Source organism: Tachysurus vachellii, chromosome 9 (assembly GCF_030014155.1).
Source record: "Tachysurus vachellii isolate PV-2020 chromosome 9, HZAU_Pvac_v1, whole genome shotgun sequence".
In the NCBI taxonomy this organism is placed as follows: Eukaryota; Metazoa; Chordata; class Actinopteri; order Siluriformes; family Bagridae; genus Tachysurus; species Tachysurus vachellii.
Window position 1 is genome coordinate 13259265 of NC_083468.1, and position 24546 is coordinate 13283810.

The window sequence follows — 24546 nt, forward strand, 5'->3', positions numbered from 1 at the left end:
TTATTATAGGGACATGTTAAACTTAAGTCTGTCCTGTAATTAGCATTGTTTGTGTATAACACCATCTTCAAGAAACTTGATGTTCCTGTGACTATAGTTCCACATATTATTTAGAAGTTTAAGGCCTACGGGACTGCAGCCAACGTCCATGGACGTGGCCACAAGAGCAGAATTGAAGACAAGTGACATCTTCCATTGAAGACTGGTAACCAAAGAGCACAGAACAACTTCCAAAGAGATTAGAGGTGAACTCCAATGTCAAGGTACTTCGGTGTCAGATCGCACCATGCTGTTTGAGCCAAAGTGGTTCAATGGAAGATGACCGAGGAGAACTGTTGCAAGCAATTCATAAAAAATTGAGGCTGGAATTTAATAAAATGCATACTGATAAGCCACAAAGCTTCTGGGAGAATGTCATTTGTACAGATGAGACAAACTACAACTTTATTGCAAGTCACATCAGCTCTATGTTCTTGTGAGTGTCTTGAATCTGTGCATTGTAGAATAAAATCTCAAGACAGTTCAGCAAAATGTGCTGCCCAGTGTAAGAGCCTCAGGTGTAGATCATGGGTCCTCCAACAGGATAATGACCCAAAACACTCAGCTAAAAACACCCAAGAATGGGTAAGAACAAAACATCAGACTATTCTGAAGAGGCCTTCTATGAGCCCAAATCATATTAAACATCCGTGGAAAGAACCGAAACATGCAGTCTGCAACATAAAACATGCAGAAGGCAACCTTTAAGCTTGAGACAGCTGGAGCAGTGGGCCTAAAAACCTGTCGACAGATGCAGAAGTCTCATTGACGGTTACAGAAGTCGCTTTATGGCATTGATTGCCACAAAAGGTTGTGCAACTAAATACAAGTTGTTGTTTTTTATTATTCAGGCCAGTTTTATTAGCATTTTTTACAATGCTTCTGTTGAACGCATTCAAAAGCAATGTCTGATTTTCATTTTTCAATTTTCAGTAAGTTTATTATAATTATGATTATTATTACACTTGCCATTTTTAAGCTATTTCAGTGACCATTGTGGGTTTTCTTTCTTTAATGGAAGGGTACCAACAATTTTATGCTGTACATAGTGAAAAGAAATGCATAGGCGAAATACAATCAAATTATGCCTAGTGATTGAAACATGGTGGAGACATAATTTCAAGTCAAAGTTGAGCTTGAATGTTTTAAGTCATAAGCATATTTCTTCTTTCTCCACATTATGATTGATTTGCTTGGCCAAACTGTTCAGTGTTTGTTACTACACCTGTGGTACATTGCCAGATTGTTGTATCATCCAATGCTTGTCCAAAGTGCCCATAGATTTTCCTGATTTTATCAACTACCAAATGGCTTTCTTTTTTTTACCTTTATGTTGGCTTATCCATTTAAACAACAAATGTAGTTTTTATAGGCAAAGCTTAGGGCCCAAAGCTAGAAGAACAAGTTCCAGTGCTTGCCAGTTATATGTTCCAATATTGTTGATTGGGTGAGTTAAAAAAAAGATGCCATGTATCTAGTTTAAAACATTTAGATGTAAATATCAGAGAATAAAAACTGAACTATCATCTGTCTACCATCTTATTGAATTCTTGATCTATATTTCTATAGATTCTCAAATTCATCTCAAACCCAAATGTCTGTCATCATATAGCAGAGACAAAATTATTTTTCTTGTTATTCTAATACTTTCAATGGGCAAAACAAGTTAGTACTTTCAATCTGTGGAATATATAGCCTTGGTCAAAACAAGTTAGTAGGAACACCGTGTAAATGTATCCAGACTCTTATTGATCCAATTTTTATGTTGATGTCAGTGTCACTATTAATGAACAGTTGGGTACTTCTTTTCTGAATACAACTTATTGGAGGCCAAAAACAACACCCCATACAACCCAAATGCTCTGTTAAAGCTTTTAAAGTTTTTCCACCCTAACCTCAGTAAACCATTTCTTAAAGGTTCTTGGAGTTCTACCTCTTTTGTACATGGGCTGTTTTATTTCACACTGAAAACATTGATTTATAATTTACAAGGGAAGCTGTAGAGCTTAAGAACAGATTTGTTGCAAAGATCTTGTTCTTTGATGGTAACATGAAGAAAGTCACTCAGGTTGTTAGATTATTGTGTTCACTGCTAATGTTTTTCTGTTAGTTAAATTAGTAAATTTATTTGAATGTGACCGGTGTTGATTAAATAGCCACATCCACTAATTAGAGAGGCTGTCTGGGTACATTTGGCCACATATAATGTGAGTGGAGTGGTGACAGATGTTTATACATTCGTGTGGTAAGTACTTTTAGTCAGTCCACAAGAGATTTTTTTTTGTCTCTTGCTTCCTATGTTGCTGGTGAATGATGAGGGTCCTTCAACAGTGTAATAGTATAGCTAAAGCTATTTCTAGACCCAGCAGGTGAATATTTGGTATTTCTGTCTTAAAAGAAATGCCTGGAAAGATGACTCAAATGATGAAGAGGATGGTGAGGAAGAAGCCAGCAGTTCAGAGATTGAGCAGGAAGAGAAAAAGGTTCGATCCAGACGACTTCCCGTTAGAAGGTAAGAATGTAGTGAAATTAGGCCTTCAGACAGCTCATGTAACATTACACATTGAGCAATTTGGTCAGGCCTTAATGAAAAAATTCTGTGACTATCAGAAAATCATATTGTGGCCTATCATTTTGTGGCCTGTATGAATCCCTTAAGTTCTGTTCAGGCAGAATAACATTAATTAGACTTTAATTCAGAAATTAAGTTATTTTTCTTGCATGATGCATAAAATTTCAATTAGTATCTCCACTTGTCATGAAAGTCAAACAAATGAGTGCAGAAGTGAGGACCTCATGGGTAAAAATGTTTAATAAAGTGTTTATATAAAGTGTAATAAATGTTTATGCTCTTTAATAAAGAGCATAGAAGCACATTGTCACCACCAACATTCTTGCTTGATGCTTGATATTAGTGGGTAATTAATAAATTTAATTAGTTAATGTCAATTTCAACAATTCTGGTATAATTTTAAAAAACAGCTTTATCAAAAAGAAATATTTATTATAAGACGTCAGTTTTTGGTACCCTTTTGGTATTCTTGTTAATGAAATGTAGAAGAAGCATGCTTTCATTTATGTTTTCATTTTAAGTTCATCTTACGCTGTCATTTATGACGATGTTTCACTGGGGCCTAACTATGTGGTGCTACAGAGGCCAAATTCTAATTATTCATCAGCATCCTGGAAGATGGAATAAGACAAATGTTCACTTAAATATTGTGCTGAAGGTGGGTTTAGTATAAAAAGATGAACGGTAGAGGATCTCTGAGGTGTGGCTATTTGCCCTCCAGAAGACCTTTGTCAGGATACATGCTAGGATATGTTTTCCTCTTAAGTTGGCACTGGGCACCTTTCTTGCTAGGCAAATGGACATGAAATAAAATTTGTGTATCTTTGCTTTAACTAACAGATATACACGGCACACAATTATTAGGCAAGTGATTATTTTGACCATATTTTATGCATAATTTCCAACTCCAAGCTGTATAAACTTGAATGCTTTTTGGATTTAATACACATCAGGTGATGTGTATTTGTGTAATGAGGGAGGGTGTGGCCTAAGGAGATCAACACCCTATATCAAGGTGTGCATAATTATTAGGCAGATTCTTCTCGGGAGCAATTGGGCCAAAAAAGAGATTTAACTGACTCTGAAAAGTCAAAAATTGTAAAGTCTTTCAGAGCGATGCAGCACTCTTGAAATATCTAAAAGAATAAGAACGGTCGCAAGAAACGTGTCGAGAAGAAAAGATGCAAATTAACCACCAAAGATTTGAGAAGAATCTTGATCTTGTACGAGGTGTTCAGTTCTCAGAGACATGGCCAAGGTAAGAAAGGCTGAAACCCGACCACCTCTGAACAAGACACAAGATGAAACGTAAAAATGGGCCAAGAAATATCTGAAGACAGATTTTTCAAAGGTTTTGTGGATTGATGAGATGAGAGTGACTCTTGACGGACCAGATGGATGGGCCCAAGGTTGGATCACTAACGGACACGGCTCCCACTTCGACTCAGACGACAGCAAAGTGGAGGTGGGGTACTGGTATGGGCAGGTATTGTTAAAGATGAGCTAGTTGGACCTTTTCGGGTTGAAAATGGACTCGAAATCAAATTTCAGACCTACTGCCAATTTTTAGAAGACACTTTTTTCAAGCAGTGGTACAGGAAAAAGTATTTTTATACAAGAAAGAATTTTTATGCAAGACAACTCTCCATCACATGCATCAAAGTACTCCACTGCATGGCTGGCTAGTAAGGGCCTTAAAGAAGGAAAACTAATGACATGGCCCCCTTCTTCACCTGACTTAAACCCTATTGAGAACTTTTGGGCCCTTCTTAAGCAGGAAATTTACAGTAAACAGTATACCTCTCTGAACAGTGTCTGGGAGGCTGTGGTTGCTGCTCCACAAAAAGTTGATTCTGACCAGATCAAGAAACTGACTGACTCCGTAAATGGAAGGCTTGTGACTGTTATCGAAAAGAAGGGTGGTTATATTGGTCACTGAGGGTATTTATTTATTCATTCATTCATTCATTCATCTTCTACCGCTTATCCGAACTACCTCGGGTCACGGGGAGCATTTGCCTATCTCAGACATCGGGCATCAAGGCAGGATACACCCTGGACGGAGTGCCAACCCATCGCAGGGCACACACACACACTCATTCACTCACGCAGTCACACACTACGGACAATTTTACAGAGATGCCAATCAACCTACCACGCATGTCTTTGGACCAGGGGAGGAAACCGGAGTACCCGGAGGAAACCCCCGAGGCACGGGGAGAACATGCAAACTCCACACACACAAGGCGGAGGCGGGAATCGAATCCCCAACCCTGAAGGTGTGAGGCGAACGTGCTAACCACTAAGCCACCGTGCCCCGGGTATTTATTTATTTTTTTTATGTCAGAAATGTTTATTTGTAAATTGAGTTTGTTTATTATTCTCACTTTATCAGGTGAAAATAAACAAGTGAGATGGGAAAATCTTTGTTTTTAATTTAGTTGCATAATAATTCTGCACACTAATAGTTGTCTAATAACGGTGTACATACAGATATTCTCTTAAGAAAGCCAAAATTTCACTTTTACTACTTAAATGTTCATGTTTGAGGGTTTAACATTTTGTATTGACCAATAACAAAAGTAATCCTCAAAAATACAACTTGCCTAATAATTGTGCACACAGTGTATATACAGGTATAGTGGTGCTTGAAAGCTTGTAAACCTTTTAGAATTGTTTTATATTTCTGCATAAATGTGACCCAAAAGATTAACACACTAAGTTCTAAAAATAGGTCTAAATAAAAGTAAAAATAGGATAAAAAAGTTAATCCAATCAAATAAACCAGCCAAAAATATTATACTTGGCACTGTATTTATTAAGGAAAGTGTTTCAATAATGCATGTGAGATGAAAGCAAATGAAAGACATTTAAGACCATTGCTACCCTCCCTAGGATTGGCCAACCAGCAAAGATCATTTCAAAAGCAACACATTATATTACATTGGCTAATGTTAATGCTTGTGAGTCCACCATCAGGAGAATGTGTGGTAGCCTAGTGGTTAAGGTGTTGGGCTACCAATCGGAAGGTTGTGAGTTCGATCCCAGGTCCACCAAGCTGCCTCTGTTGGGCCCCTGAGTGAGGCCCTTAACCCTCAATTGCTCAGCTGTATTTAAAAAATTGTAGATAAAGTCGCTCTGAATAAGGGTAATGTAAATGGGAACACTGAACAACCTTAATTGTGTGGATGTATGGGATCATCTACAATGTTTTTAGCTTTGCAGATTCAGATTCATCGTGTTGTGTAAATGTGTTCTATAGCAAGGAGTGACACCCCGTTGATCTTCTCGCTTCTTACTATCCGCTGGAGGGTCTTGCGATCCGAGATGGTGCAATTCCCAGGTTATGATCAGTGGTGGGAGATTGGCTTTCCTTAACCTTTGCAAAATGTAGACACACTGCTGGACTTTTTGGCGATAGAGCAGGTGTTGAGTGACCTAGATGAGGTTCTTTGCTAGGTGTACATGAACGATGTTCAGTGGAGAATAGTCTTTTTGTGCTCTATTAATGAAGTCAACAACCGTCTCTCTTTTTGTTTTGTCAATGTTTAGAGACAGGTTGTTGGCAGTTGCACCTGCTGACTCATTGTTCTTGTTGATGAGACCCTCCATTTACATTTATGGTATTTAGCAGATGCCCTTAGCAGAACGACTTACATTATCGGGGATTCAAACTTACGATCTTCCGAACAATAGTCCAACACCTTAACGAGTGAGCTACTACACCTTCGACAGTTATGTCATCAGTGAACTTGATGTGTTTCGAGCTGTGCATCACTACATTGATGTAAGTCAGCAGAGTAAACAGCAGCGGGCTGAGCACTCAGTCCTGAGGGGCATCATTGTTCAGTGTGGTGTTGCTGGATATGCTGCTCCCAGTCTGGACTGACTGAGCTCTCTCATTCAGAAAGTCCAGGATTCAGTTGCCGAAAGTGTTAATATTTTTTTTTTTTTGGCATGTTTTTCACACTGTAATGTTTCACAAATTTAAATATTAGTCAAAGATAACACAAGTAAACGCAACATGCAGTTTTTAAATGAAGGCTTTTATTGTTAAGAGAAAACAAAATCCAAACCCACATGGCACTGTGTGGAAAAAGAGGACCAAGAGATCCTCAAAACTACACATCATGCCAAGATACATAGAAATTTGGGAACTAATGAGAGAGAAAGTAATAGATCTTTCAGACTGGAAAAGGTTATAAGGCCATTTCTAAAGCTTTGGGACTCCAGCAAACCACAGTGAGAGCTATTGTCAACACATGGCGAAATATGGAACAGTGGTAAACCTTTGCAGGAGTGGCCAGCCAACCAAAATTTTCCCAAGAGCGCAGCGACGACTCATCTGAATGGTTGAATCTGTTAAAAAAATACTGTCAAAGATGTGTATTTAGTTAGTTATTTAGTGAACCTAAGCGACTTAATTCTATGGCATGGTGTTTGCAAGGATTAGGTATAATGTTTAACGTATAATTTTAGGTACAATAAATGTGGTATTAATGTAGAATTTCACATTACCAGGCATGTTTAAGTGTGTAAATATATTTGTGTTTGAATCGGATTTGAATGAATTTTTTTTTTAATGACTGACGCATTGGTTCTCACATTCCCATTTCCATTTTTTTTCTTTCAATTTTCTTGCAAATTTGGCTTACCCTGATCTATGTACCACAAGCCAACTCTAGCTTTTTTTGAACTGCTGCTAAAGCTCCAACACAGGGCAGCTTAACACACAACTTAACACCCTCTTCTTTATACATGAGGTCATAGACTCCTACGTCTTTCTTCTTTAGCTCCAAGCTAAAGAGGGGTATGGCATGGGATTTTAAAGTGCAATCTTCCATAGATGGGAATGAGAATGAGATAAATATTAATTTTCACAAAGTCTGCTGTCTCAGTGTTTTTGATGGCAATTTACATTACTCCAAATTGTTAAGCAGGATGATCAGATGAATTGCAGTTCATTGCAAAGTCCCTCTTTGCCATAAAAATTTACTTATTTATACAAAAAAAAAACATTTCCACTGCATTCCATCCATGCCAGAAAAGGACCAGCTATAAAAAATTTAAATTGGGGGTCATATTTGAATTCATTGTTCTTCCTCTGTTAACCACGGTTACCTGCAAGGAAACACATGCAGTCATCATTTGTTTTTCACAAAAATGGATTTACAGGCAAGGATATTGCTGCTAGCAAGATTGGACCTAAATCAAGCATTTATCGAATCAAGAACTTCAACCAGTGCAGAGCTTTCTCAAGAATAGCAGTAGGCAGGTTTGAGTGCATATGCATGCACAGTAAGACGAATAATTTTGGAGGATGGCATGGTGTCAAGAGGGGAGGCAAGGAAGCCACTTTTCAAAAAGCATCAGTTACAGATATTCTGCCATCAGGGATTGTACTACTGAGAAGTAGTGTAAAAGGTGAGGTCTACCATAAGTCATTTTGTTATGCCAACAGTAAAACATCTTGAGATCATTCAATGTGTGGGATTCTCAAAGAACAAGAACAGTTCTCTAATAACAGTTTGGTAAAGAACAGTTCCTTTTCCAGCATGATGGAGCACCTTGCCATAAGGCACAAGTCATCTCAAAGTAGCTCGAGAAACAAAACATCAAATTTTTGGGTACATGGCCAGGAAATTCCCCAGAACTTTAATCCCATTGAGAACTTGTGGTCAATTCTCAATAGCTGTGTAGACAAACAAAAACCCACAAATTCTGAAAAACTCGAAGCATTGATTATTCAAGAATGGGCTGCCATCAATCAGAATGTTGCCCAGAATTTGATTGGTGGCATGCCAGGGCAAATTGCAGATGTCTTGAAAAAGAAGTGTCAACACTGCAAATATTGACTCTTTTTTTAAACTTATTGTCAATAAAAGCTTTTGAAACTTATGAAATGCTTGTAATTATACTTCATTATAACATGGTAACATCTGACAAAAAGATCTGAAACCACTGAAAATTTTTTTTTTTTGTATTTTGCAAAGCTTTTGACCATGGCTGTGTACACTGTTGTGGCTATAGTGATTGCAGATGTAGACCTAATAAAGTGGTAATTAAGTGTATATATTTTATTAAATGAAAAATATTATGATTTAAGTAATGGGGCATTCCCTACTGGGCAGTAAAAAGCAGAACATTCAGGTTAAATACAGTGCCTTGGGTCATACGTATTATAGATCTGTAACTAGTAACTTGCGAAAATTCTGATCTTTTTTTTTTGTTGACTGAGATTCAGTGTATGAAAGCTGTTTCAATGCCACTGGCCGATGAGTCACTACATTATTCTACAGGGCATAGTGAGAGAGGTGGTTGAAAATAAGCTCTGCATGTTTGTCAATTGCTTTTAGGCCACAGCCCAAATCATCCTCAACCAAGCAGCATCAGTCTCAAAAGGGACGGAAACAGAGGAAGCAGGAAACATCTGATGAAGATGACGATGATGATGAAGAAGGGGATACTCCAAAAAGACAAACACGGCGAAGAGCAGCTACTAAAGTTAGGTACTATATTCATGGTTAACTTGTTTAAGTGTCTATTTTTGTGAAGCAGCAAGCTTGAAAGGAAGTAGAACAATTATAGCTTTAAATTATAAATTTTTATGCATATTTAAAAATATATACATTTCATTAAGATATGTTAGATATATTATTTGTGGAGACTTTTTTTTAAGTGATTTTCTATTGACTGCAGTTATAAGGAGGACCAGCATGATTTTGAAACAGACTCTGATGACCTGATTGAGATGGCAGAGGGAACAGAAGATGTGCAAGATGATGACAGTGAGACCATTGAAAAAGTCATGGATGCCAGGATTGGCAAGAAAGGAGGTGAGGTTTTCTTGTTTCAGGATTGTATCCATTATTAAATCCATTTTATATATACAGGGAACATGCAGGATGGTCCAGAAGTGTAACGTTATTGTCCTGAAAGAAGTCCTTTGTCAGGCAGGCATTGTGAATTGCAGCGTTTTCCTGTTGAAAGACCAGTCATTACCACACAGACAAGGGCCCTTATGTCCACATATCCAGCCACTGTTTGACGCTTCTGCACAACCTGAATCTCCATTTTCCCATTGAAGGAAAAAGCATCCCAGATCATGATGGAGCATCCTAAACTGTGCTGGGTAGAAAACATCTCTAGTGGGATCTTCTTGTCATGCCAGTATTGTTGGAAGCCATCAGGAGCATACAGATTAAAGTTTTCTCGTCCAAGAATAAAACTTTATCTTTCTATTCTACCATTTCTATTTCTACCATTCAAACCACAAATCACAACATTTCAAAACCGGCTCCCTCCTGAAGCTCTCACTGACGAGGTTTAAATGTCTGCCAGAAATGCCCATCCAGCCAATAGCACAGGGAAGAGGCGTGTAGTGAGAATGTGTAATGAGAATTGGCCAATAAATTTACAGGCGGAAATGTGATGTAGTTGGCTTACAAAAACAAACACAAAAGTACTGCTCGACTGGTCTCTCTGGGTAAGAGGTAGGTATACAGTAAGACTCTTATTGTGTTCCTGCACCAAGTTGGTGGAATTAAGTTTCCATAGATATGTGAACAGCTCAGTCACTGGTGAAGACATTTCACGTCCTGAAACAATTAAAGTAGAAAGTTGTTGGTAACCCTAACTCTGTAACCTAGTGAAACAGTGCTGATGTGTTCAATTATAGAGACTTCAAAGTCACTTTTGTACACCGCTCTGGATAAGGGCATCTGCTGAATGCTGTAATTGTAGCAGTGTGCCTAAAACTAAACCTTGTGGAATACCAAACTTAACTTTAGTATGCATAGAGAAGACATAATTTACATCCACAAACTGATAATAATCAGTCAAATTAGACCTGAACCAGGAAAGGGCTGTTCCTAGAACACCAACAACATGCTCTAGCCTATCAACTTTTTACACCTGGTCACTTCATGTGTTTTCTCTGATCCGATCATCTATCTGATTTGTTAAAACTGTTACAGACACCTGGGTGAAAGATCACTTGCGAGTGACGTACTTCCGTTTGGGAGGAGTATAGCACTATCGTGTGGCTTGAACATTCATTTACACCTGTCCAGTTTCATCTGAAATGCGTCCCAGACCACCTCCTGAAGTGGTTTGAACGATTGGATTTATATCCGTCTCAAAAACGTTTCGGAGGGCATTTAGACCTGGTCTTTTTACCAGGTCTAAATTGCTATTCGATCACAGAAAACGCATGAAGTGACCAGGTGTAAAAAGTCCTATAGTTTGATCATTTTTGCCAAACGCTTCAGTAAGGCCAAGCCACACCAGCAAGCAGAAACAACACAGATCATAGGCCTATAACAGGTAATATAACCTTTAACCAGATCTGTTCTATGGTGAGGCCTAAATCCTGACTGATACAATTCATGAGTGTTATTCGTGACTGTGGCAAGGAAAAACTCCCTTAGATGGTAAAGGAACAAACTTGGAGAGGAACCAGACTCAAAGGGGAAACCATCCTTGTGTGGTTGACACTGGAGGGTGTGATTATAAATATACACTGACAAATATTGTATTGATGAGGAGGTTGTTGTCCTCAAAGACCGCATGTAGTTTGCATCTCCTCTTCGTATGCCCAACTATTTTGTGAAGCCAAGTGCAAGTGTAGCTGGTAAGTTCCTAGATGTCTCAGGATCCTCAGTGAAATTAAATGGACCTCTCAATGGGAAGTGAAACATTCTAAGTGCTAATCATAAACCGTGATTATCATTGTCTACGGGATTAGCTATCAAATTGTTTTTTCTTGTTTGTTTGTTTGTTTGTTTTAATTAATAGACTGGAGTTTCTGCCTGATGTTCTCAGTTTTGCCATTGAAGTAATTCCTCCCTTGCAATATAGCCCAGATTATCCTTGCCTCACCTTATCAATCATATCACCATCATCACCTAATCACCACATCAAACAACTCAGCTCAACTAGAATAATTGCATTACATAAAAATTAATGGCATTTGGCAGATCTTAACCAGAGAAACTTACATGTCTCTTTTATACATCAGAGCCTTGCTTGCTAAGCAAAATAATTGCAGTGCCTGGAGTATTTTTGTAAGAATGCTGGGACAATCAAGGGACTCATGAACAACTATCACAATACTTAAAAACAGTCATTGATCATCTTAGTAACACCACACAGTATTCAGCATCAAGTGTATTAAAACCTTTGAACTGATTTTTTAAATGTAGTTACCTTTTGTCATGTGGACTACATAGAACTGCCTGTTATGTGAAACAGCTTACCCAGGGCAGTAATAAATAAATAAATACATAATGTACATTTTTAAGTATTATTTTGCAGATTCTGCAAGCTGTGTGTAAACTTGACTACAACTATATGCATTTCCAAAAAGAAACACATTTTATCTCGTCAATAAAACTATTGACTTCGCAAGCTCACAGTTTTTATAACAGCAATACTTTTTAATTCAACTTATAAGTATGTAAATGTAAACTATAGCATATAGTGTAATATTGTCCAACCATTGTTTTTGCCTGTGTATAAATGCTGTGATGGTGTTAAAAAGAAAAGGCTTATCTCCCTTTACACAGCTACTGGAGTAGCCACCACACTCTATGCGGTAATGGCCAACGGGGATCCTATGGCAGATTTTGGTCCTGACAAAGAGGAAGGTGAGACTCAGTTCCTTATCAAATGGAAGGGCTGGTCCTATATCCACAATACATGGGAAAGTGTGGACTCACTCACTCAGCAAAAGGCCAAAGGGATGAAAAAACTGGAAAACTTTAGGAAGAAAAATGACGAGCTCAGTGCTTGGTAAGGAGATTTGAGCATGCATGGTCTGTGTATGAATGTCATAAAACTGTCAGATTTGACTATAGTATGGTTAGCACTTGTTAGTGTTCTTAGAATTTCTTTTCTTTGGTTCAGTCATTTTAAAATTATGGGATAGTCATGTTAAAATTATAATTCTTGTTTGTCTATATAACCTTCAAGTGTCTACAACATTTTAATTAAATCACAGAATTTGACCTCTCATAGGTTGAAAAAAGCCTCACCAGAGGATTTGGAATATTACAACTGCCAACAAGAGTTAACTATTGATCTGAACAAGCAGTTTCAGATAGTAGAGAGAGTCATTGGTAAGTACACAAGGTGCTTCTCGATTGAAAGCTTATGTTTAAATAATTTATTTTTCTGAAGATCTCTGAGTTTTTATTACTGAATTTTGAATTTTACATCTTTATTACTTCTACAGCTATGAGAACCGGGAAATCACAGGTGCCCTCTGATTTTCCCTGTAAGTACTTTTTACTTCACTTTAATTCACTATGTTCTAGTTACTAAAGTTTGAAGGAAACATAAAATCTAAAGTTATTATTACAACACAGAGCTGACTACATACTACTATATCTAATTTGAATTTGATTCATGCTTGTAGTAGAGTTGCTCCTTGCACATTGCTTGCTGGATTTATCAAAAAAAAGTGGCTTTTACTGATGCCCTTAGACCAATCCTTTTGACCATTTACCTCCTTTGATGCAGCTCATAAGACCACGTCTAACAAACCTGAGTACTTATGTAAGTGGATGGGTCTGCCCTATGCAGAGTGCACTTGGGAAGATGGTGCCCTAATAGGAATAAAGTTCCAGTCTTGCTTAGACAGTTTCAACAACAGGAATGTCTCCAAGACTATGCCCTCCAAAGACTGTAAGGTGAGAGGCTTACTTAAGCAATTTTTCAAATCATTTGTCATTTTTTTCCACTGCTTTCCTGTTATTAATATGTGAGTTTAAAATTAGTCTTAAACTTATTAAAATGGGTAATTTCTGCTTAGTTTGCATCTAATCAACTTTTATTGTGGAAGTTCAGAATTGAGTCTTTTGTTAACTCTCTCTCTTAACTTCTTTGAAGGTGTTAAAACAGAGGCCAAGATTTGTGGCTCTAAAGAAGCAGCCCTCTTATATTGGAGATGAGAACCTGGAGCTGAGAGACTACCAGTTAGATGGATTAAACTGGCTTGCACACTCTTGGTGCAGGTATCTTAAGTGTAATTCTTAAGCTTTATTATACTTTCTCTATTATATTTGTTTATTAAATTAAACACTTGAACAATTTTTTGGTGTAATTGTAAGCATTCTTCATGTTCAAACTACCTCAAATATGTAACTTAACCTTTGCCCCTTGAATACCTTTTAACATTTTTATCTACTTTTAAGATACTCTCAAATTATCTAAACAATATCGCTTAATAGTGTGTGGTGACCTGACCTTCACATCCACATATGGGCTTTCCCCTAACAGGTGCACACAAACGTAGCAAACAACTGTCTAGATTTCCTTTTACTGAAACCAAGAATCCTATTCCAAACCTGTTGCAGTATTACAGTGCCAGTGTGCATGTTTGCCTTTCATGGTGTGCAAGAAGTTGTGTGTTCTCCACAGAACCCTGACCTTGACCCCACTGAACATTTTTGGGATTATTTGGTACATTGATGCCAGGCCTTCTTGTGCAACATCAGTGCCCAACTTTTAATGTTTTTTGGCAGAATGAGCACAAATCACCACAGCCACATTCACACAGACACTTAAATATAGTGGATAACCTTCCCATAAGATTGGAGGTTATTATAACAGCAGAGGATGGGACCAAATCTGGAATTGGATGTTCAACAGGCGCATAAGGGTGTGATGATCAGGTGTCCACTAGTTTTTAGAGATATATTCTATATGAAGGCTGTAAAATTATGTACTTAGTTTTTTTTAATGTATAAATAATCTTACATTTAAAATAGCAAACATTTGCATGTTTTTAAAATACATATTTGTACATACATACAGGGCACTCAATTTGTCTGTCACTTTAATTTGTCTGTGTCAATTGCTAATGTTGTTGCTCATGTTGTCTAGGTGTAACAGTGTTATCTTAGCTGATGAGATGGGCCTAGGGAAGACCATCCAGACCATTTCATTCCTTTCCTACCTGTTCCATCAACACCAGCTGTATGGCCCCTTCCTCTTGGTTGTGCCCCTTTCCACATTAACTTCCTGGCAGCGCGAGTTCAGTACTTGGGCTCCTGATATGAACGTTGTGGTCTATCTGGGGGATGTTTTGAGCAGAAAGACGGTAGACGTGCACTTGAATGTCACTATGGATCTTGGTTTTGTGTAAAATTCGATTATGCATGTTTTTTGTTAAACTGATTTTTTTTGTTTAATTTTTTCCAATTTCTGTATCTTATAGATTCGTGATTATGAATGGATTCACCAGCAGACCAAACGAATAAAGTTCAACACACTTTTGACCACATATGAAATTTTATTAAAGGATAAGGTGACGAGATTTTATCCTCTACACTAAAGTGATGCACACCTTTTATATGTATTTATGTAGCTGTATCCTGTCAGTGCATTGAAAACATGTCAGTTTTTGTTCTTGTTACTGCAGGGTGTTTTGGGAAACATAAACTGGGCATTTCTTGGGGTAGATGAGGCTCATCGGCTGAAGAATGACGACTCTCTGCTGTATAAAACACTAATAGATTTCAGGTCGAACCACAGGCTACTCATAACAGGAACACCACTGCAGAATTCATTGAAAGAGTTGTGGTCTCTCCTGCACTTTCTTATGCCTGACAAGTAGGTCTTGCTCTGTTTCTGTGGTGCTCTTAACCCTCCTATTGTCCTCCTATACAAATTAGGAGTGCCGAGTCAACTTGACCTTTTCTGTTTTGACTGCTTATAAAAATGAAGTACATATGATAGCCTTTTTTTTCCACCTTTTTAGTCTAACTTGTTTCCAACATATTAACATATATTTTGCAAAAAAATTTATATTTGGTATAATAAACCTTATTTATATTTCAAATGCAGGAGATTGTTTTGAAACCATTTTGACCATTTTTAATGTCAGCAAATAATAAAACCTTTTTTTCCAGGCCAAATTGACTTGAATGCTTATAAATCAAAAATGATACAATGATCACCATTCTGTGTATAATATCTATTTTACACTTGTAATATCTATTTTGCCCACCTTATGTCATCTGATCAACCAACAACAGGCTACACACACACACACACACACACACCCCCACTCAAAAACATGACATAATTACATGTGAATAAAACGTCTTTTACACTCCTTATGTTTTTTTTTTATTATACTTAATTTATGAACGATAAACCTTATGAAATTATGCCATGTTTTTGAGTAAAATAAGCAGAAATTGTTAAATATTATTTTGGATAACCTCTGACTGATAAATGTCAAACATTACTCAGCATATCTCCAGGCCAAAGCTGACTGATGCAACTAAATTTATAACCAAATATGATTTGCAAAACACATGTATTTTATTTTTGAACTTCTTTATAGAAATATGAACGTGTGTGTGTGAAACTTTTACAAATGTGTAGCCTTTGTTTTGTCTAGAGGCCAACTGAAATGCAATGCCCAATTCTTTGAACAGTGTTTGACTGTGTGTGTGTGTGTGTGTGTGTGTGTGTGTGTGTGTGTGTGTGTGTGTGTGAAGCTTGTTGGTAGATCAGATTTTGCCCCCGGCTGGACAAATGCATATAACAAGTCTGAAATATTTACAAATGAGTACCTTTTGTTTTTTCTGGAGGCCTAATGAATTGCAATGCCCAATGCTTGTGTGTGTGTACGCGAGTGTGTGTAGCATCATTTCGGTAGATCATATTTTGCCCTCTGCTAGGCAAAGGCATATCAAAAGTATGAAATATTTACAAATGTTTGGCTTTTTTTTTTTCCTGGAGGCCTAATGAAATGCAATGCCCAATTTGTGTGTGTGTGTGTGTTTTTTGGGTGTGTGTGTTAGTGGACATTTTATCTATGCATTTTTGTGTCTGTATGTATGTTGATTGCGCTGAAAAGGGCAAAAGTGTGACCTATTGCCCCACTAAATGTGGCCGGGTCAAAATGACCCAGAAGGACCCAAAACGCATAGTATATACTGGTCTGAACACACAGTTCAATGAAAATAGACAAAATTAATATGTGGCAAATATGTGGAAGAAAACCCAAGTTATGACACATTAAAACCTTCCAGCTGGGTCAAATAGACCCAGGGAAAATAGGAAGGTTATCTCGGTTAGAGTTTTACTAGCTACATGAAAAATGTCTACATCTTAGAGAAAATGTGTGTTGTCAAGAAATTGATCCAAATTAAATGTCAATATCAGCTTTAGACGTTGGTTGATGCATTCGTATTTTAACTAGAAAATGTGTTTTTTCTAGTTAATGTATTTTGGGATTCATGTTGTCTCCAGAAATAACATTTTTAAAATATTTTTCTATACCAAATCTGATAAAATATTTATTTTGACATGGTAATTCTGGATCATTGCTTTGTTTCAGGTTTGAGTTGTGGGAGGATTTTGAAGATGAGCATGGTAAGGGCAGGGACAATGGCTACCAGAGCTTGCACAAAGTGCTTGAGCCCTTCCTTCTGCGTCGTGTAAAAAAGGACGTGGAGAAATCCCTGCCTGCCAAAGTAGAGCAGATCCTCCGTGTGGACATGTCCGCCCAGCAGAAACAGTTCTACAAGTAGGTCCTGCATTGTATACACTGGAAAAACAAGTTTTGCATTTAAATAAAAACTACTTAAGTTTTTATTTAACCTAGTCTGTGCAATATTTTATACGTTTTTATTTAAGGTGGATTCTCACAAGGAATTACAAAGCCCTATCTAAAGGCACCAGAGGCAGTTCCTCAGGCTTCCTCAACATCGTCATGGAGCTGAAGAAATGCTGTAATCATGGGTTCCTTATCAAACACCCAGATGAGGGAGAAAATGAGAATCCTCAGGAGCACTTGCAGGTAAGACAATCTTAGGAGGGCAGTCTGCTTGAAATCCATAAATTATTTTTTAGACCTTATTTAGGTTTATTCTAATTTTAACTCATTTTTTCCGGGGCAGGCACTGGTCCGTGGCAGTGGAAAGCTTGTGCTGTTGGATAAATTGCTAACAAGACTGAGAGAACGAGGCAATCGTGTGCTTATCTTTTCTCAGATGGTCCGTATGCTGGATATCTTGGCTGATTATCTGGCCATGAAACGCTGTCCTTTCCAGGTATTAAAAAAACATTGTGAATAGTGTTCAATTTTTTCTCCAGGAGATTAAATTTGAACTTGTGTGAGACATACTCAAGATTATCTTGCAGCTAACAATTCTTAATATTACCATTGTTGTCTGTAGTAATGCTTTTTTTTTTTTCTTTTTCTGGTTATCTAACTTTCTATATCATGAATGAATTACTTGGGCTGGATTTTGAATTTTGGTAAGACTCAGGTGTCAGATTTGCAAAAATATCTTGAATCTTGCTCTATTTATATCCACTGGTTATTTTTTAATGTGCATTATCTTGGGTAAGACAATGTTCTGGGCAACACTTGTATTAGTTGCCATTCGATACCCCTTTCTTTTCCTAATTTAATTTATTTATTTATTTTTACTTATTTAGAGAACAAATACCCCAACTTCACAAAGTGGAGTTTTCTAAGATTGTGTTGACTCCCTCTATTTTTTTTTTTTTTTTTAATTGGCTCCTATTTACCATATGTTTAGAGATTGGATGGCTCCATCAAGGGAGAGCTCCGGAAACAAGCACTTGACCACTTCAATGCGGAGGGTTCTGAGGTATGTACTGGATGGATATTGTTTCACACAGTTTTAAGTGGCAGTGCGATTTTTCAGTTCTTTGTATAAACTTTGATTTACACTTGGAAAATGCATGAATGAAAGGCTAGGAAGAAAGTAGTTTATTGCCTCTAACTAATTTAATATAATTAAGCTGTTACTGTGCACTTAGTGATTACTTTTCCTCTTCTCTAGGATTTCTGTTTCCTCTTGTCCACCCGTGCCGGTGGTCTGGGCATTAATTTGGCCTCAGCTGACACTGTGGTTATCTTTGACTCTGACTGGAACCCTCAAAATGACCTGCAGGCCCAGGCCAGAGCTCACAGAATTGGCCAGAAAAAACAAGTAATATTTCTTAGCCATTAAGCTAACAGACACGTTTTTGAGAGAGACACTGGGGGGTGTTAGTACACTCATTTGCATATTATTTGCCTCTTTAGGTGAATATTTATCGTCTGGTCACGAAAGGAACTGTGGAGGAGGATATTATTGAAAGGGCAAAGAAGAAGATGGTGCTTGACCATCTTGTCATACAGAGAATGGATACCACTGGAAGGACAATACTAGACAACAACTCGGGCAATTCAAAGTGAGCTGTTTATTTTATTATATTTTATTTTTTTTCAATAACAAAAATTCAAACTATTAAGAATAGCACATTTTATAACTTAGATTATAAAGTACTGAACTATATCTGAACTATGTCCAGTTCAAATCCGTTTAACAAGGAGGAGCTGGCAGCTATCTTGAAGTTTGGTGCAGAGGATCTGTTTAAAGAACCTGAAGGGGAGGAATCAGAACCACAGGTATCCATTTGTTATTAGTTCAGTTTTAGTTCAAAATCAGTTTTGTGTGCAAACTAGGGATACATCAAGTGTGGTATCATTCTGATACCTTGCTCATTTATTTATATTTTTAAAAAAATATATCACCACATGATATCAAATTGGGAACAATGATTTTTTTTTTTTTGCTAAGTTGTTGCTTTGGTGTCTGCTGATGTTTCAAACTACTGAATCTTTAAAACAAAGGCTATTATCATTGGCAGTATAACTACAAAAAAGTGCTTTTGTTGTCTGAGATTGAGAGGTGTATATCAGCCTTGTTAATAAAGCATGTTAATTTGTTGGGAAAACAAATTATAAATCCACTACACACTGTTAAATGTACACTTTATCTTTGGTTTGAAAATGGGTTTTCCAAATAAAAGGAATTGAGTCTAAATTGACAAGTCATTGAAGTGAAGGCACAAGTCTCCTCTGATTCTGTTGAGACAAAAATCAGCAAATTGGTGACTTGAGTTAAGTCAAGAAGCTTTTATTGTCATTTCAACCGTATATAGCTGTTGCAGTACACAGTGAAATGTGACAGCATTTTCCAGGACCATCATGCTACATAAAACAAAGACAGGGCTAAGGACTTAGTAAGTAAGTCCTAGCCACATAAAGTGCAACTGTGCAACCTGGTGCAAACAGTGCAGGATGGTACAAACAAGACAGGCAAGACAGTGCAGGACAAAAATAGTTCAAACAAAAAATTACAAGACAATACAAAAAAGACAATAAACAGAAACCAGTGTAAATACTGTATGTTCAACAATATTGCGTGCCATAATACTATAATGAACACAGTTTCATAGCAGCAGGTCCCTGAGATAATGTAAAGAATTGTGCAAAACAGCATGTAAACAGGTCGATGGATGTAAACAGCATGTAAACAGGTTGATGGATGTATATTGGAAGTGTGTGTATTTGGTGTAGGTCTGTGCAGTCCATACAGATGATGTGCGTGTGTATGTTGTGCTCAGTACAGTTCAGTTTCAGTTATTGAGAAGTCTGATGGCTTGTGAGAAGAAACTGTTACACAGACTAGTCGTGAGGGCCCAAATGCTTCGGTGCTTTTTCCCAGACGGCAGTAGGGTGAAGAGTGTATGAGGGGTGTGTGGGGTCATCCACAATGCTGTTGGCTTTGCGGATGCAGCGTGTGGTGTAAATGTCCATTATAGAGAGAAGAGAGACTCCAATGATCTTCTCAGCTGTCCTCACTATCTGCTGCAGGGTCTTGAGATGGTACAGTTCCCAAACCAGTCAGTGATGCAGCTGCTCAGAATGCTCTCAGTGGTGCCTCTGTAAAAAGTATTCAGGATCTCTACAGATGATCCGCCGATGTTCATCGGAGAGTGGTCGCTCTGTGCTCTTCTGAAGTCAACGACCATCTCTTTAGTTTTATCAGCATTCAGCGACAGGTTGTTGGTTCTACACCAGGTAGTTAGCTGTTGCACCTCCTCCCTGTTTGCTGACTCATCGTTCTTGCTGATGAGACATCGTTCTTGCTGATGATATGGTTCAACAGTGCTGCTCAGGGAAATGTTGAAGATATCAGTGAAGACATCCGCTAGCTATTCTGCGCATTCCCTGAGCACCCTGCCAGGAATGTTGTCTGGTCCAGCAGCCTTCCGTGGATTAACTCTGTCTATCCATGGCTGATGTGAGGAGAACTCTATGCAGAGTACCTGGTGGGGGAGGGATGGTCTTCCTTGCCGCTACGTTGTTTTGCACCTCAAACCGAGCGTAGAAGTCATTCAGCCCATCTGGGAGGGAGGCATCGCTATCACAAGCAGGTGAAGTTGTCTTGTAGTTCGTGATCGCCTGTATGCCCTGCCGCTGTCCTCCGCTGTCCTGGAAGTGGCTGTGGATTGTCTGGGCATGTGAACGCATTGCTGTTCTAAGGGCCGCCCTGTCCCCTGCTCAGAAGGCTAGATCTCTAGTCTTCAGCAGCACATGCACTTTATCATTTATACACAGCTTCTGGTTGGAGCGTGTAGTGATGGTCTTGGACCAGCTCAAACCCTCTAGCGCCACCAACAGTCCAAAAATCCAATTATGTTCATAACTGCTGACTCGTAAGGCCTAGAGACAAAATTCTTGCATATTTTGGATCCTTTGCTCATCAGAATCAGAAAGGTCTTTATTGTCAAGTATGTTTTCACATAAGGAACACACACCCACTTACACAAACACTTACACACACACTTACACACACTCACACTTACATACACTCACACTTGCAATAACACACACACACACTTACACACACTCACACTTACACACACACTCACTCACACTTACACACACACTCACTCACACACACGCACACACGCACACACACACTCTCACACTCACACACTCACACACTCACACACACGTCTTGTGGCTCAGGCTGAGTCCGACGATCCCAAAAATATCATAGTGAAACCTACTTCCTGTCCGTCACTTTAAATTATATTGCACACCTACTTTTTCGAACTCCTCCTAGAGCGCTCATTTGATTGGTTTGATTTTTGGTACGCATCATCTAGAGACACTCCAGACAAAAAGTTATCAAAAGTTTATTGATAGACCTATCTGTTGGCGTGTAACACATCAAAGAATATGATGGCAAGCACGCTGAAATGTATTTGAGCCCTTATTCTGATTCTGATTCTGGTCATGTAGAGGCCAGTCTTAGAAGTTACTACAGCACCTTTGGTGTGTCTAGCTCAAACCCTCTAGTGCCACCAACAGTCCAAATATCCAATTATGTTCATGTTCATAACTGCTGACTTGTAAGGCCTAGAGACAAAATTCTTGAATATTTTGGATCCTTTCCTCATCAGAATCAGAATCAGAAAGGTCTTTATTGCCAAGTATGTTTTCACATACGAGGAACACACACATACACACACACACACACTTACACACACTTACAGTTACACACAAACACTCACACTTATCACACACACTTAGGGGCGTAGACATCTATTGTTATCGTTAGTTTTCTTATTATTAGCATGCAACGTTTCGTGACAGCGCCACCTAGTGCCCACGAGATTTTAAAAACAGCTATTTCCGCTTATAACTACTGCAAACTTGAGTCTAAAATCATGAAGGAGGTGGTGTTAGACTCCTTGAGGCATGCTGAGTCAAACGATACCAAACAGTTTTCGGACGGCCATTTTGTGTGTTGGCCATTTTGAATTTTCACGTTAAGTTCAGTATTTTACCAATGCAATGCCATATTGCTACGAAACTTGGTATGGTTCATCAGCGACATGTTCTGAGCGCATCTGATCGGCTTGACCCCGGTATCGCTTCTTGCAGCTATATTTTATACTGGTTTCAGTAGTGCCTCCAATAGACATTTTAGGTTGTGGACAAGGTAAAACACATTGGTCTCTGATGTGTCCACTTTCACTGTCTGTCCCCCATCCAGGAGAGTTATGATGTGGAGAAGCTCTATAAAAGCTTAGAACCCAGACTGTTGCATACCCAGAGTGAATCACAGGGTTGGATCAGTTTGTTATTGGTTTGGGCTGCAATATCATGGCATGTCCTAGGCCCACTACTTGTGCTAAAAGGACACTGCCAAAGACTACCAATTCTAGGGAAGCATGTGCACCCAGTGGTTCAAACTTTGTACCCTGAAGCTGGTGCTGTGTTTCAGGATGGCAATGCACCAATACACACAACAAAGCTAGTGAGAGAGTGTTTTTCTGTGAACATGAAATACATGTTGAACATCTCCCATGGCCTTCACAGTCACTAGATTTGAATTTTGTTGAGCCATATTGATTTGGAGGATTGCTTCAGGAAGGATTTTTTTTCTCCACCAGCATCACATAGTTAGCTGGCAATTGTTCTATAAGAGGAATGGCTAAAAATTCCTCTGAAGTCTGTGCAGGACTTGTCATTCTCTAAAAGAATTGAAGCTGTATTGGCTTAAAGGGATGCCCTAAAAATATACTATACCATACTAAAAAATTATAAATCGGGTATTTGTTTTATTGTAACTTCTGTATGTATGCCATAGTGTTAATCCCCTCCATGATACCTGAATATTAGTGACCTTCCAGGTAGGAAGCAAACCACTCCGATGCTGATTCTCCAATTGTATCAAACTCTACCGAAAGTTCGAGGAGGATGGGGATAGATGATGAAAAAGGGCAGTTTCTGGAATGTGCTGCTTTAAAGCCAGACTGGTTTGGATCTTGGAAGTTCTTATGCAAGACAAAGTTGCTTATATACAATATGTTCAAGAATTTTTAAAAGAAAAGAGTAGTGATACTTGTCTGTAGTTATTGATGTCTGATGGATCCAGAGCAGGGTTCTTCAGGATGGGAATAACCCTTGCTGTCTTAAATATAGTTTGTACATGACCAGATGTTAGGGGAGATGTTCTTATGAGATGGTTTAGAGCATAGCGGAAGGGAGTGGTTCCTGTGGGCAGGATTGCAAGACTGGATGAGTTGTAAAATCTCTTCTGCTGCTACGGTTGAGAAATGTGACAATGAAGGATTAGGAGAATCCTGGCTGTGAAATGTGGGTGCAGTCTGGGCTGAAGTGGAGGTCTGGCAGTTTTTCTTTAATCTTCTTGTTTTAAAAAGAAGCAAAGTCTTCAGCCGTCATGGAGGAAGAAACGGATAGAGCCGGGGGGCTAAAGAGTGAAGATAAGATGTTGTGGAGCATATGAGGGTCTTGTGCAGAAGCTTTGAGCTTTTTCTGGGAGAAGGATGTCTTGGCAGATTTTACGTCTGAAGAGAACTTGGCCAGGAGTGTACGGTAAGAGGCAAGATCTGCGTCTAGTTGTGATTTCGACACTTTCTCTCTGCTGATATTAGCTCTCTTTGATTGCTGCTCATCATATCTGATGGCCAAGGAGCAGAACAAAAAGTGGAGTACAGAGATCATGTTTGAGTAAAGAGAGGAGAGGAAAGTGTCTGTGGCAGTCCACAGGATAGTGAGGAGAAAGGGTCAGGAAGAAATGAGAGTGCCAGAACCTACAGAAGAAGGGAGTGTAGGTTATAGGTAGGATAGGGAGAGTGATAGTGAAGGATGCTAGGTGGTGATCAGAGATTTAAAGTGGGGAAGCTGTCTGTAGCTGGGCAAAGAAAGGTGGAATATCAGGTCCAGGACGTTTGCTCCCTGGTGTGTGGGGAGCCAGCTGTTGAATGTCAGGCGGGAAGAAGACTGTAACTTGTCAGAGGGGAGGTTGAAATCACCTAGTACTGTCAGAGAGGTGCTGTTGGAAGGGAGAGCATTGAGCGGTGTGTTCATTTCTTCCAGGACGTCTCTTAGGGGACCAGTAGTACAGTAAATGACAATTATGACGAGGTTGATTTGAGAGGTAACTGGAACAACATGAAATACAAAAGAAGAGGTAGTTAAATGAGACAAGAGGAGACATCTGAAACACCATCACCTTGACAACAGTAGACCCATACCACACCCCTGCCTGTTTCTCATGGAGAATGAGAGAAAG

The 24546-nt window shown here is 38.6% G+C and overlaps 1 protein-coding gene across 3 annotated transcripts in view; it reads left to right on the forward strand.

Moving 5' to 3' along the window:
* The window catches only part of chd2 (chromodomain helicase DNA binding protein 2), a 75640-nt gene that overhangs the window by 28950 nt on the left and 22144 nt on the right, over positions 1-24546 (forward strand). For 2 of the 3 annotated variants that reach the window (XM_060877729.1, XM_060877730.1), the window contains exons 5-22: positions 2438-2551; positions 8968-9120; positions 9311-9447; positions 12178-12403; positions 12629-12729; positions 12846-12887; positions 13133-13302; positions 13502-13626; positions 14498-14714; positions 14832-14921; positions 15036-15226; positions 16968-17156; positions 17267-17429; positions 17530-17682; positions 18178-18249; positions 18445-18594; positions 18690-18838; positions 18959-19055. In XM_060877729.1, the coding sequence (XP_060733712.1) occupies positions 2438-2551; positions 8968-9120; positions 9311-9447; positions 12178-12403; positions 12629-12729; positions 12846-12887; positions 13133-13302; positions 13502-13626; positions 14498-14714; positions 14832-14921; positions 15036-15226; positions 16968-17156; positions 17267-17429; positions 17530-17682; positions 18178-18249; positions 18445-18594; positions 18690-18838; positions 18959-19055 (2539 nt within the window). The remainder of the gene's footprint in view (positions 1-2437; positions 2552-8967; positions 9121-9310; positions 9448-12177; positions 12404-12628; positions 12730-12845; positions 12888-13132; positions 13303-13501; positions 13627-14497; positions 14715-14831; positions 14922-15035; positions 15227-16967; positions 17157-17266; positions 17430-17529; positions 17683-18177; positions 18250-18444; positions 18595-18689; positions 18839-18958; positions 19056-24546) is intronic. The other variant, XM_060877731.1, reaches the window with a different exon arrangement.